General features: G+C 36.2%; 1 protein-coding gene across 1 annotated transcript; it reads left to right on the top strand.

The window, feature by feature from the left end:
- Positions 1-443: 443 nt before the first annotated feature.
- LOC127138049 (uncharacterized) lies at positions 444-1,489 on the top strand. Its single transcript, XM_051064455.1, has 3 exons — positions 444-824; positions 1,163-1,268; positions 1,371-1,489. Exons 1-3 carry the CDS (start codon positions 444-446, stop codon positions 1,487-1,489), a joined length of 606 nt encoding a protein of 201 aa, XP_050920412.1.
- Positions 1,490-14,029: the final 12,540 nt, after the last annotated feature.

Genomic DNA, 14,029 nt, shown 5'->3' with positions numbered 1-14,029 from the left:
ATGGTTCATGTATGTTTTGTTAATGTGTGAGTAACATCCTACTTGAAGAATTTATGTGTTATACATGTTATATTTAATTATTTATCGAGTTGGGAAGTAGGGTGTTACTTTAGTGGTATCATAGCAGGTTGGTCCATCCGACCAGGTTTTATAATGTTGATTGTTCCCTAGTATGTGACATGTGTATGGACATTGTCGATGCGTTGTTCTTCTAATGTATGTTTGCTGGATTTACAAGAGTAATGGCTGGAAGAAACGAACGAGTGATTGCTGATGCTTTGGAAGCAATCACTCAGGCGCTGTAGGGTTAGTAGAATCAGGTTGGCGATGGATTTCATGGATTGGGGAGCTTTTAGAGAAACAACCAGCCACCCTTCAAGGGAAGATATGATCCAGAGGGTGCACAAGAAAGGATCAGAAAGATTAAGAAGATTTTTTGAGTGATGGCTTGGACTAAAGTTCAGAAGGCGCAGTTCGATACTCAAATGGTTTTAGAGGAAGCTGAAGACTTATGGGATAATGTGCGTCAGAGACTGGAGGTTATAAGTACTAAGATTACTTGGGTAGTGTTCAAAGCTTATTTTCTCGAGAAATACTTTCCTGAGTACATACATAGTAAGAAGGAAATCGAGTTCCTTGAGCTGAAACAAGGAAATTCAACAGTTGTGGAGTATGCTGCTAAGTTTGAAGAGCTGGTGAAGTTTTGTCCACACTACAATAATGTGGATGTTGAAGGGTTGAAGTGTATCAAGTTAGAGAGCAGATTGCATCCCGAGATCAAGCAAGGTATTGGGTATCAAGATTTTCGACCATTTTCTGTACTGGTAAATAAGTGCAGAATATATGATGAGGATAACATAGTTTGTTCTGGTTACTATAAGAGTCTTAGTGGGAAAAATGGAAGGATCAGAGTCGTGGGAAACCGTATAGTGCTCCAGCTGGAAAAGGGAAACAAAAGGTTGATCAAAAGGCTATAGGTGGTAAATAGAAAAGTGGGGAAGGGACCCATACTTCTGTGAGATTTTTCAAATGTGGTAAGTTTGGACATCGTGTTTCTGAGTGCAAGAACACAATTGTGAATTGCTTCAAGTGTGGGAAGCCAGACCGCCGAGCTATTGACTGTACGAGTAATAATCTAACTTGCTTTAATTATGGAGAGTAGGGTCATACTAGTACTCAGTGTGAAAAACCTAAAAAGGATCAATCTAGAGGGAAAGTTTTTGCGTTGTCTGGAGCAGATACTACTGCATATGATAGCTTGATTCGAGGTACATTCTTTATTAATAGTTTTCCCTTAATTACTATTATTAATACGGGTGCGACACATTCATTTATATTTGTTGAGTGTGTGTCAAGATTTAATTTTGAAGTGTTTGCTATGAGTGGTAGCATGGTCATTGATACCCCAACTAATGGTTTAGTGACTACTTCATTGGTGTGTTTGAATTGTCCCTTGACAATTTATGGTAGAAATTTTGGAAGGACTTAGTCCGTTTGCCTCTAAGTCAACTCAGTGTTAATCTGGGAATGAATTGGTTGGAGTTCAACCATGTGTTCATCAATTGTTTCGATAAATCGATGAAGTTTCTTGAATCCGAGGATAGTACGGATTCGAGTTTCATGACCGCGAGATAAGTATAGATGTACGACCCACACCAAGTCACTTACACCCAAGAAGCTGTTGGTGTAAGCCCTAGAGGATAATACTTTTGGTATTTGTATCGAATTATTTATTAATAATAAAAGACTTTTTCTTTATTATGTTTGTTTAATAAAGTCCTTATAATAGCTAGTCTGTTTAATGTATCAAGTGTGACTTAATCATGAGATTCCATTAAAAATAAGGACACTATTATCAAAGTATTTGTAGTCGAGCTTTGTTGTGAAGTGGGATAATATTAAAACATTAAGACTATTATGAATATAGACCGATGATCACATCTCATAGATCATGGATAAGGAGTTATCAAGTCTTAAACATAGGTCTGAATATTATGAGTAATATTTATACTGGATTGACCCGTTATGAGAATACTACATAGAATATTATGCAAAGTGTCATAAGTTATTCTCATGGTGATAGTGGTGTATACCACTCTTCGACCTGATACAACTATGGACCCTAGAGGTAGAGTCGAGTGATTTATTGTTGATCAAACATTGTCCGTAACTAGATGACCATAAAGACAATTGATGGGTACTCCACGAAGTATGATGAGGGACATGAGTGGCCTAAATGGAATTTGCCCATCCCGCGTAACAAGATAAATGTCTAAGGGCCTAATATTGAACTGGACAAGGATGGCACATTCTATGACTTGTGATCAATATAGACATAAGGGAAAAAAAGATAATTGTACACATAAGTATTATCACAAAAAGGATTTGCCATATCACATGACATTTTAGTGTCTTGGGTAGTAGGGATGTGTTGCTAGATATCGCTCACTGTTTATTATGTTAAATATGTGATTTAATATAATTGCCAATGTCGGAAAAACCTACAGGGTCACACACAAAAGAACGGATTGATGAGAGATAGAGTAAATAAGGAACACCGTAAGGTACAATGCACTTAAGTGAATTGTAGAACATCGTAAGTTACGATGCACTTAAGTAGAATACGAAATATGGTAAGATACCACGCGCTTTAGTGATTTTCGGTATACCATAAGATATGGGCCACATACACTTAAGTGGGTTTTTTAGCTTGCAACTCACACAAGTGATTCTATAAATAGAACCCTTATGCAGAAGGATTTCACTGGATGAAATTTCGTCTCTCTCTCTCTCTCTCTCTCTCTCTCTCTCTCTCAAAGCCTTCATTCGTAGCAACTAGCACTCAGACTGAAGGAATTCGTTCGTGTGGACTGAGTAGAGGCGTTGTCACCATTCAATGCTCGTGATCACTTCTTAGATCTGTATCAAAGGTTTCAACCGCCACAAGAGGTAATGATCTCTATCACCGATCATACCCATTTGTAAGGACCACTAAAGGAAATTTTTTAATTTTTGCTGCATTTTGGATTGCAATTTTCCTTCAGTGGTATCAGAGCCACTTACGAAACCATGCATCTGATAGCTGTTTATTTTCTGTATTAATACAATTAAAAGACATAATGAATTAAATAATAAACGAGTAATTAAATTTGGCATCATGTGTGTATGATTTGGATGATTGATGTTGACTATGCTTCGGAATCCGATGTTAGTATGGTGAAGCAGCGATACATCGATCGTGAAGGTAGAGAAAAATAAGAAATAGGGGTTTGAATTGTTTTCATTGACAATAATTTTTTTTGGAAACGCCACACACACAAAAATCAAAACAAATAATGCAGAAGTTTATTCTGGTTCGCTTGAAATTCAAAGCTACTCCAGTCCAACCGACCAAGGTGATTTTGCCTTCAATAAGGACTTAATCCAGTAATATAGAAATATTACAACAAACGTCTAAGAGTACACTGATCTCTTAGCCCTCTCAAGTCTACAGACTTCACAAGTCACTTGCGGAAATTTACAATGCTATTTTAGGATTACAAGAAGGTGTTTAGTGCTTCTAGATAAGCAATGTGAACACAGTAAGAACAAAGATCAAGATCACACTTAGAGCAACAACTTGTGTGATAACGTGAGACAAGAATTTAGTGTATGACTTGATTTTGATGTGCATAAATCTTGTGTAATAACTTCATCTTTTTGAATGATGATAGTTGGGTCTTTTTATAGTGCTTGGAGATGATGTCGTTGAATGGAGCATTGAAGTTGATATCTTGCCAATAATGGGAATTAAATGACATTAAAATTATTGTCCTTTCCATAGAAGTTTAGGGTAGTATTCAATTTTCTCCATATAGAGATTCATACCATATTTGGAATACTTCATTGTTAAGTCTTAATCTGATATGTTGGGCGTGAATCAGAGTGCGCGAAATTCAGATTCTTCTCTTAGATCTTATATTCTTCAGATAGTTTTCTGATGTGTTTTCTTCAGAAGTTCTTGACTAATCTCTAATTAGACATTCTTCAGATGTAAGGATTATCAGAGTATACATGTGTGGGATCCTTTAGATGCAGAGTTTTAGAGTCTTCAGATGTCAGACCATATACCTTTGACTCTAAGTCAGCTGTTCTTGATTATTGTGATGTTAGATGTTGTTTCATCAGATTCATTTTTCATTAGAGTCCCGCACACTTAGAGAATTTTATTAGGGTACCAAAATGTTTCATCCTTTGTTATCATCAAAACTTAGAGATAAAATGCAGAACCAAAATCTTATTCTAACAATCTCCCCCTTTTTGATGATGACAAAACTTCAGACTATTGATGAAATAATGATACTTCATAATAATTAAAGGAAGATAATTTCATAGTCATATATACTATGAGTCCCCTTTAGATAAGCAACCTCCCCCTAAATCTGATACTTAGAAGGTTTGGAGTTTCTTACTAGAGACTCTTATGTTACTTAGCTTGTTTCTCAGATACTTCCTGCAAGAAAGCTTAGAGTGCGCAAAATATTTAGATTTTTAGAATATAAGCAGTGTATTATGAGACTTAGATATTAATTTCATCAGAAGGCTGTTTAATTATTTCTCCCCCTTTTTGTCAGACTAAAAAAGACAACTGAGAAAAGCAGATAGTGCAATACATAATTCCATTAGATAATGGGAAAGAGGTACATAGAAAGAGAACCATAGAAGCCAGAACACTTAAAAGAAAAAAAACACAAAACACAAAGCCTAAGGTGCCTAAGGGTTTTGAGGAGGAGGCATCCTCTGAAGCAGCTGAGTTAGGAGAGTCTGAATACTGGAGTTGACAAATTCTTATTGATCTAGTATGTCTCTCACAAGTTGTTACTCCTTCTGGATGTCTTCCAGAGTATTGAGCACCAGTGGAGCAAGATTAGAGTTTGAGGTCTCACCCTGAGTCAGATCAACTTCATTTGCCTTAGCAGCTTCTTCCGCAGCAATGCGTGTTGCTTCTTCAGCGTTAGCCTTGGCTTTGGCTTCAGCTTCAACAACATCAACCTCAAGGATGGCCTTTTCTTTGGCTTATTTTGTTGCTTGCTCTTCAGCTTCTAATCTAGCCTTTTCTTAAGCTTTATGGCGAGCTTTCTCTTCAGCTTCTCTGGCCAGACGAGCCTCTAGCCTCTCCTCAGCTTACCTGATATAGTCATTTCTGACTTATTTAGAGAGGCCTTTCAGCTTGAAGACCTCGGATGTCATCCATCTGAGAAATCCATTCCAGTGATTCCTCACTTCAGAGGGATTATCACTTAGGATGGATTCTTCAGACAATGTTCTGAGCTTCACAATTGAGGATTATGAAAATAAAGCAACTGACTCTTCCAGGGTGGGGATGGTCGATTCAGGTTCAGATGATGGATTAATGGATTCTAATGATGTGTGGGTGGTTTCAATGTGAGTTTCAGTTGGGGGTTCAGAAGGTGATTCTGTTTGAGGTTCAGAGGGTGGTTCTGTTTGAGGTTCATAAGAAGTATGCACAGAGGTATCTAGGCTAGATGGAGGTTGGTCAGATAGTTCTATGGCTTGGAGTTGGGCCAATGTTAGAGATGAAGGGTCAGGGATTTCTGACTATTCAGAGTCAGATGATATGTCATAATATGGTGGTGAAGAAGGAGTTAAGGATATGGGTGAGAGGGGTTCATTCAGAGGTGAAGTTTCAGATATGGGAAGTGTTGTGGTAGTGAGGTTGATTTATTGTAGAGGGTAAGGAAATGTTAGAGTTATGAGGTTCATAGGTAGGTGGAATGGATATGGTGGGTTCAAAGGGGGTATAGGTAGAAGATGGGTGAGGTAGAGAGGAATATAGTTGCTTTAAATTAGAATTAGAAGGAGCTTTAGAGGGGTATGACTTACTTGAAGTAGAAGAGTCTAGAGGCGTAGGCGATCGGGTTACTGGCGGTTCTCCCAGCTTCAGAGTCTTCGACTTCTTGGACTTCTCAGAAGGCTATCTCTTTCTTTTCATGAAGTTAGGTGGCTGCTCTGGAAGCCATTCCACTGAGAACTCTGAGATATCCACCCCTTGAGATGCCAGGTTCTGGAGGTAATGGGCAATGACCTCTGGAGGATCTATCTTGGAGAAAAGATAGAGACCATTGGGTATCTTTCTCTGATCCTTCAGAGCTTCCCAGGAAGTGTCCAGAGTTGGCTTGACTAAGACTTTCTCGATGATCCCCATGCTCTTTAGATTTCTGGAATTTAGAGGCTTGCCAACATCTACAGTCACATCTTCCATCAGGTTGTAGGATATCAGATGGTCCATCAGCCCGCTTTCAATCAGAACATCAGAGATGAGCCTCCCTAAAGGAATGTAGTTTCTGGGCTTCATGTGGTTTCTTGTATCCCTGATTGAATCTCTCAGATACTTAAATAGCAACACTGGAAAATTCAACTTGAGTCCTTTGTGGAGGCAATACAAGATATAATTCTGATATGTGTTGATGTAGTCAGAAGAGTTTGAGGTTGGACGATGGTGGATGGTACCCAGAATGATCTTCAACCAGACCCTCAGATTCTAGTGAAGTTCCTTGTTCTTGGATGATTTTCCTTTAGAGTTCTATTTGAAGATGGTTGGAACAATCTCCTAGGACATATATCTTGCCCTATGGTTTATGTTGTAAATTATTCTTCCCCCATTTTTCTCCATATTCAGGAGTTTTGCAATTCACTTCTCAGTGATGACCATCTTAACTCCCAGAACATATGAGACTATGCAATGGTCATCGCAATTTGCGAATCTCCAGAACTCTTTGACGAGGAAGGTGTAGATGAGACCATAGAACCTCTAAAAATAATTTCCCCAGCCTTGCTTCTGCAGATCTTCAGTAAGATCAATTCCATTGCACTTCATATTTTCAAAATCTACTAGAGATTCATATAGAACTTCCAGTTTCTCAAATGCCGTTGCAAGGTTGATGTGAGGAGGACGATCAATGACGTGGGGTTCCTTGTAAATAATGGTTGATGTTGTAGCAGTTTCAGTAGAGGTTTATTGTGGAGCTTCAGCAAGATGTTCATTTTCTTCCATTTGTTGAGAGTAGTAGTAGACCTGTTGTTGTTGAGAATCCATTTGGAGAAGATGAAGATGTTGTTGAATATTGATGAAGATTTTTGAAGGAAGTTGACGAACTTGAAGATTGTTGAAGAACTTGGAGAGAGTTTGAGCACAAGGGGGGTTTGTGTAGGTTTGTGAGTGAAAAATGTGTGAAAGTGAGAATTATGAAAAATATATATACACAACATGTAACATGCAAAACGAAAACGTTAATAGAGAATAGGAAACAACACAATTAATTAGTTCAGAAATCTAAGTTGACACACTTGGGGAGAATGAATTGCAGCTAATGATGAATGTCTAATCCTAAAAATATGCACACTGCTCGATAAGATCTCAACAGTTTGGCTCTTGAGTTCTGTGCTAGACAGTTGTCTAGAAGATCCAAGGTCAGACGCTAGAGAGGCCACATGTTGATATTTCTGACATCGAGAATACCAAAAGATTTTGATTCAGAGGGTTTCTAATTCAGATTACATCTAACTGGTAGAAGTATCAGCATCAGAACCAGATGCCAATGATAGATTTAAGTCATAGCCTATTTTAACACGTTAGAGGAGAAACACAAGTTCAGAATCACTACGGGCAATCTGCCATGTTTAAATGTTTCAGAATGAAAGAGAATCTATCTTCAGCTAAGGGTTTTATGAAGATATCAACACATTGGTGGTCTGTATCAATGAATTTTAAAATTATTACCCCTTTTTGAACATAGTATCTGATAAAATGATGTTTAATTCCTATGTGCCTTGCTCTGGAGTGCAAAATATGATTCTTACTTAAACATATGGTAGCAATATTGTCACAAAAGATAGGGATGTTACTCTCATATATCTGAAAGTCTTCTAGCTGATTCTTCATCTAGAGCATCTGAGTGCTGCATAATGAAGCTGAAATGTATTATGCTTATGCATTTGAGAGTGAAATGGTTTATTGTCTTTTGCTAGCCCATGAGATGAGGTTTTCTCCCAGAAACTTACAGTTTCTATATGTGCTTTTGCATTCCAATCTGTCTCCAGCGTAATCTTCATTACAATATTCAGAAAACCTATACCCTGATGTTTTCTTATACATCAGGCCCAGGTTAGGTGTTCCTTTCAGATACCTTAGGATTCTCCTAACAACAGTTAGGTGAGATTCCCTTGGATCTAACTAGAATCTGGCACAGAGACAAACACTGAGTAATATATATGGACGTGTAGCAGTCAGATAGAGAAGAGAACATATCATATCATGATAGAGTTTCTGACAAACCTTTTGACTTACCTCTTCTTTCTCCAGAATGCAAGTGGGGTGCATATGAGTCTTTGCTGGGTTGCTTTCTGATATTTCAAACTTCTTTAGAATGTCTTTTATGTATTTGCTTTGATATATATATATATATATATATATATATATATATATATATATATATATATATATATATATATATATATATATATATATATATATATATATATATATATATATATATATATATATATATATATATATATATATATATATATATATATATATAAGTAGCATCTGATGTATGATTGATTTGAATTGCCAAAAAGAACTTTAGCTCTTGCATTAGACTCATTTCGAATTCGGCCTACATTAGCTCAGAAAATTCTTGACAGACAGAGGGGTTAGCAGATCCAAAAATTATGCCATCAACATATATCTGACAGATCATAAGATCATTTATGATGTTTTTACAAAAGAGTGTAGAGTCGACTTTGCCTCTAATAAAATTGTTTTCCAGAAGAAAAGAACTTAGTCTTTCATACCAAGCTCTAGGAGCTTATTTTGGACCATAAAGAGTATTTTTTTTGTGTAAAAACGTCTTCTGGACATTTTGAGTTTTCAAAACTAGGAGGCTAATGAACATACATTTCTTCAGAAATATATCCATTCAAAAATGCACTTTTGACATTCATCTGATATAGTTTGATGGAGTAGTTTACATAAAAGATACAAGTAGACGAATAGATTCTAACCTGGAGACTAGAGAAAAGGTTTCATTGTAGTAAATACCTTCTTGTTGACTATAAATTTATGCCACCAGTCGTGCTTTGTTTCTGACCACTTCACCTTTTTCATTGAGTTTTTTTTCCGTACACCCATTTGGTTCCAATCACGTGAGTTCCCTTGGTTTTGGTACAAGATCCCAGATGTCGTTCTTTGCAAATTGATCAAGTTCTTATTTCATTGCCAGGAAGTTAGCTCTATCAGAGATACTAGTCCCATAAGTGTTTCTTCAGAAACTTTGAATGTTGATCTTGTTCTGACAGGTTCGTTCTTATTTCCCATAATCAATTCTTCAGAAACATTTTGTCTATTTATTGATCTTTTCTGATTGATTGTGACTTCAGGTGCATCTGACGTTTCCTTTTTTGCTTCTTCAAATTCTTTAGTCTTTTCGTCAGAACCTGCAAGTGTTATCTCCAAATCTACAAAGTTCTCAACTAGCTCGGACTTTTCAGAGTCAAGCTTATCAACAAATCTGACATGTATTGATTCTTCCATAAATAATGTTTATGTATTATATAATTTATAGCCTTTAGAGCGTTTTGAGTATCCCAACATAATACATTTTTGTGCTTTAGGATCAAACTTGTTCAGATTATCTTTAGTATTTAGGTAAAAACAAGAACATCCAAAAGGATGAAAATAGGAAATGTTGAATTTTCTTCCCTTACACAATTCATAAGGAGTCTTCTCCAGAATAGGTCTAATAGAGATTTTATTCTGAATATAACATGTTGTATTCACTACTTCAACCCAGAATTACTTAGCTACATTTGTTCCATTGATCATGGTTCTGGCCATTTCTTGGAGAGTCCTATTCTTCCTTTCTACAACTCCATTTTGTTGTGGAGTTCTAGGACACGAGAAATCATGGGATATTCCATTAGAACCAAAAAGCTCTTCAAAGAGTTTGTTTTCAAATTCACCACCATGATCACTTATGACTCTGATGATTTTAGAGTCAAATTCATTTTGCACTTTTGAGCAGAAACTATTAAACACAGAGTGTGACTCATTCTTGTGTCTTAGGAATTTTACCCATGTCCAACGACTATAATCATCAACAATGACAAGTTTATACTTCTTACCATTGACTGACGCTGTCTTAACAGGTCCAAACAAGTCAATGTGAAAAAGTTTCAGAGGCTTAGAGGTAGAAACAACATTTTTATTTTTGAAAGTTATTTTAGAAAATTTTCCTTCCTGACATGCCTCAGAAAGAGCATCTGAATAAAACTTTGGCTTAGGTAGGCCTATGACTAGCTCAAATTTATTTAGCTGAGAAATCCTCCTCAAGCTAATGTGGTCCAAGCGTCTATGTCACACCCATTACTATTCATTTACAGACATTAAACATTTTACATTTTGATCTGAAAGATTAATTTTGTAAATGTTGTTCTTCCTCTTACCAGTGAAAAGAACTGTCCCATTGTTCTGATTAATAGATTTGCACGTTTTTTCATTGAAGATTATATCATAACCGTTATCACTTAATTGTCTTATGGATAACAAGTTATGCATTAATCCTTCTACATAAAGAACATCAGAAATAGAGGGAAGAGATCCACTACCAATCATTCCAGATCCTTTGATTCTTCCTTTCTGATTTCCTCCAAAGCCTACGAAGCCAGCTTCTTTAAGTTCCAGACTTTGGAACATATGATTTTTTCCCATCATGTGTCGCGAGCATCCAGAGTCCAGGTACCATGAATGGTGTCTTAACTCTGCTTCACAAGATATCTTCCACATATACTATTTTATCTTTTGGTACCCATAATCTTTTGGGTCATTTATGATTAGTTCTCCCAGAGTTTCTGGAAACTTTGGGTTTTCTAGCATTATTAAATCTTTGTGTTTGTGCATGTGTATAATGATAAGAAAAAGGAGATTTAGGCTTGTCCTCTGCAGAAGGTATTTTCTCATCTTCATCAGAGTCATATCCAATTCCTGTTTTCTTATTGTGACTAACACCATAAATCATAGAAGCCATTTTACTTCTTTTAAGCCCATTTTTCAGAAATTTCTGAAAAGCTTTTTCATATTTATATATGATGGTGTCAGAAGTTGGTGGAGCTTTCAAAAGAGTTTCTTCAAGTTTTAAGCATTTTTTGGTTGAAATTTCATTTTCTTTTTCAACGACAAAAATGTTTCCTTTAGGTTCAGAAACTTCTTTCTCAAGCTTATCACACTCTTCAATAGTTTCTTCATGGACCCTTTTTAGGATCTTGAATTTCTGTCGAAGCTTCTGATAAGAGCTTAGAGATTCTGATAAACAAGCTTCCAGATCAGAGCGAGAGAGGTCAGAAAATACCTCTTCAGAGTTAGATTCTCTTTCGGATGAACTTCCAGATGTGGTAGCCATGAATGCAACATTTGCTTGTTCCTCTCCAGAGTCTGGTTTTGAGGCGTCGGGTTCAGAGTCATCCCAGGTTGCCATGAGCCCCTTATTAGTTTTGAAGGAGTTTTTCTTGAATCCTTCTTTTATGGAACTATCTTTCTTGAGCTTTGGACATTCATTTTTGTAGTGTCCTAGTTCTTTACACTCATCAAGTTACCTCTTTGTTTGGTTTGCTTCTAGAAGTTGACTTTGAATGATCCCTCTTCTGTATGGGTCTTTTGAAGTTGTTGTTCCTTTTTCTCCATAGTTGTTTAACTCTTATGGTTAGAAGAGATAACTCTTCTTCATCATCAGAATCATCCTTTTCGGAATCATCGTCTTCTTCTTCTTCAGCTTGAAAGACTTTGTTCGTTTTTGGATTTCGTCTTTCTGATCTGGACTTCAGAGTCACTGATTTACTTTTCTTTTGAGGTTCATCTTCCTCTAGCTCTATCTCGTGACTCCTGAGGGAGCTGATTAGTTCTTCCAAGGTTATGTTATTCAGATCCTTGGATAGTTTTAAGGCAGTAACCATAGGTCTCCATTTCTTTGGCAAACTTCTAATTATCTTTTCGACATGATCTGCAGTTGTGTATCCTTTGTCCATAACCTTGAGTCCTGCAACTAAAGTTTGGAATATAGAAAACATTACCTCTTTAGCTTCATCGTCCTCCATTTTGAAGGCTTCATATTTTTGGATTAAGGCCAGAGCCTTAGTCTCTTTGACTTGATTATTGCCTTCGTGATTCATCTTTAAGGAATCAAGGATCTCTTTTGTTGTTTCTGTGTTGGTGATTTTTTCGTATTCATTGTAGGATATAGCATTCAACAAAATAGTTCTGGATTTATGGTGATTCTTAAAGTTACGATTCTGATCATCGGTCATTTTACTTCTGGTAATGACAATACCAACATCAGATACATGTGGTTCATAACCATTTGTAACGATGTCCCATAGGTCAGCGTCATAGCCTAGGAAGAAGCTTTGAATTATGTCCTCCCAATAATCAAAATTTTCTCCATCGAATACTGAAGGTTTAGCGTTGTAGCTATATCTTTCATTTGTGTTGGACATGATGTTTTTCTCACACTGGATCTCTCTACATTGTTAAGTGTTTGATTCAAAAATCAATAACAGAGCCGTAACTCTAATACCAATTAAAGGTAGAGAAAAACAAGAAAGGGGGGGGGGTTGAATTGTTTTCAATGACAATAAAAACTTATGGAAACTCCAAACACACAAAAATCAAAATAAACAACGCATAAGTTTATCCTGGTTCGCTTGAAATTCAAAGTTACTCTAGTCCACCCGACCAAGGTGATTTCTCCTTCAATAAAGACTTAATCCAATAATCTAGAAAGGTTACAACAAACGTATAAGAGTACACTGATCTCTTAGCCCTCTCAAGTCTACAGACTTCACAAGTCACTTGAGGAAATTTACAATGCTATTTTAGAATTACAAGAAGGTTTTAATGCTTCTAGATAAGCAATGTGAACACAATAAGAACAAAGATCAAGATCACACTTAGAGCAACAACTCGTGTGATCACGTGAGACAAGAATTTAGTGTATGACTTGATTTTTATGTGTAGAATTATTATATAATAGCTTCGTCTTTTTTGAATGATGATAGTTGGGTCTTTTTATATTGCTTGGAGATGATGTCGTTGAATGGAGCATTGAAGTTGATATCTTGCCAATAACGGGACTTAAATGACATTAACATTATTGTCCTTTCCATAACAGTTTAATGGAGTATTCAATTTTTTCCATATAGAGATTCATACCATATTTGGAATACTTCATTGTTAATTCTTGGTCTAATCTATTGGGCGTGAATCAGAGTGTGCGGAATTCAGATTCTTCTCTTAGATCTTGCATTCTTCAATAGTTATCTGATGTGTTTTCTTTAGAAGTTCTTGACTGATTTCTAATTAGACATTCTTCATATGTAAGGATCATCAGAGTATACATTAGTGGGATCCTTCAGATGTAGAGTTTCAGAGTCTTCAGATGTCATATTGATTACCTTTGACTCTAAGTCAGTTGTTCTTGATTATTGTGATGTCAGATGTTAGTTCATTAAATTCATTTTTCATTAAAGTCCCGCACACTTAGAGAATTTTATTAGGGTACCAAAATGTTTCATCCTTTGTTATCATCAAAACTTAGAGATAAATTGCAGAACCAAAATCTTGTTCTAACAGATCGTCCATAGGTTGCACAAATGAGATCGATCAATTTATATATATGATATAAGTAATTATGATGCACAATATGGTATATATGATATAATGTTTCTGTTTCGTTCATTCAAAAACTTAATGATTGTTATTCCTTTGAGCGATCAATGGTTATTTGCTTCGGAATCCGACATTAGTATGGTGAAGCAATGACGTGTTGATCAATTATACTGAATTATCAATCGAGATGTGTTTGACAGTATGAAATTGATGCATTAGGGTTCATGACAGTACAAGGGTTGTTCTGTCAAAGAGTTATGCGATTAGGGTTGTGACTGCATAAGAGGTATGCTTTAAAGTATCAAGTGT

Source organism: Lathyrus oleraceus, chromosome 4, assembly GCF_024323335.1.
Source record: "Lathyrus oleraceus cultivar Zhongwan6 chromosome 4, CAAS_Psat_ZW6_1.0, whole genome shotgun sequence".
NCBI lineage: Eukaryota > Viridiplantae > Streptophyta > Magnoliopsida > Fabales > Fabaceae > Lathyrus > Lathyrus oleraceus.
Note: the sequence above shows the minus strand (reverse complement) of the source record. Positions and strands in the feature narration are given on the sequence as shown.

Bases quoted from the DNA above. Each gene is read 5' to 3' on its own strand.
- LOC127138049 (XM_051064455.1), top strand. From the start codon at position 444: ATGGCTTGGACTAAAGTTCAGAAGGCGCAGTTCGATACTCAAATGGTT. The intron at 825-1,162 runs GTAAATAAGTGC...TATGGAGAGTAG, and splicing joins TTCGACCATTTTCTGTACTG to GGTCATACTAGTACTCAGTG. The intron at 1,269-1,370 runs GTACATTCTTTA...TTAATTTTGAAG, and splicing joins ATATGATAGCTTGATTCGAG to TGTTTGCTATGAGTGGTAGC.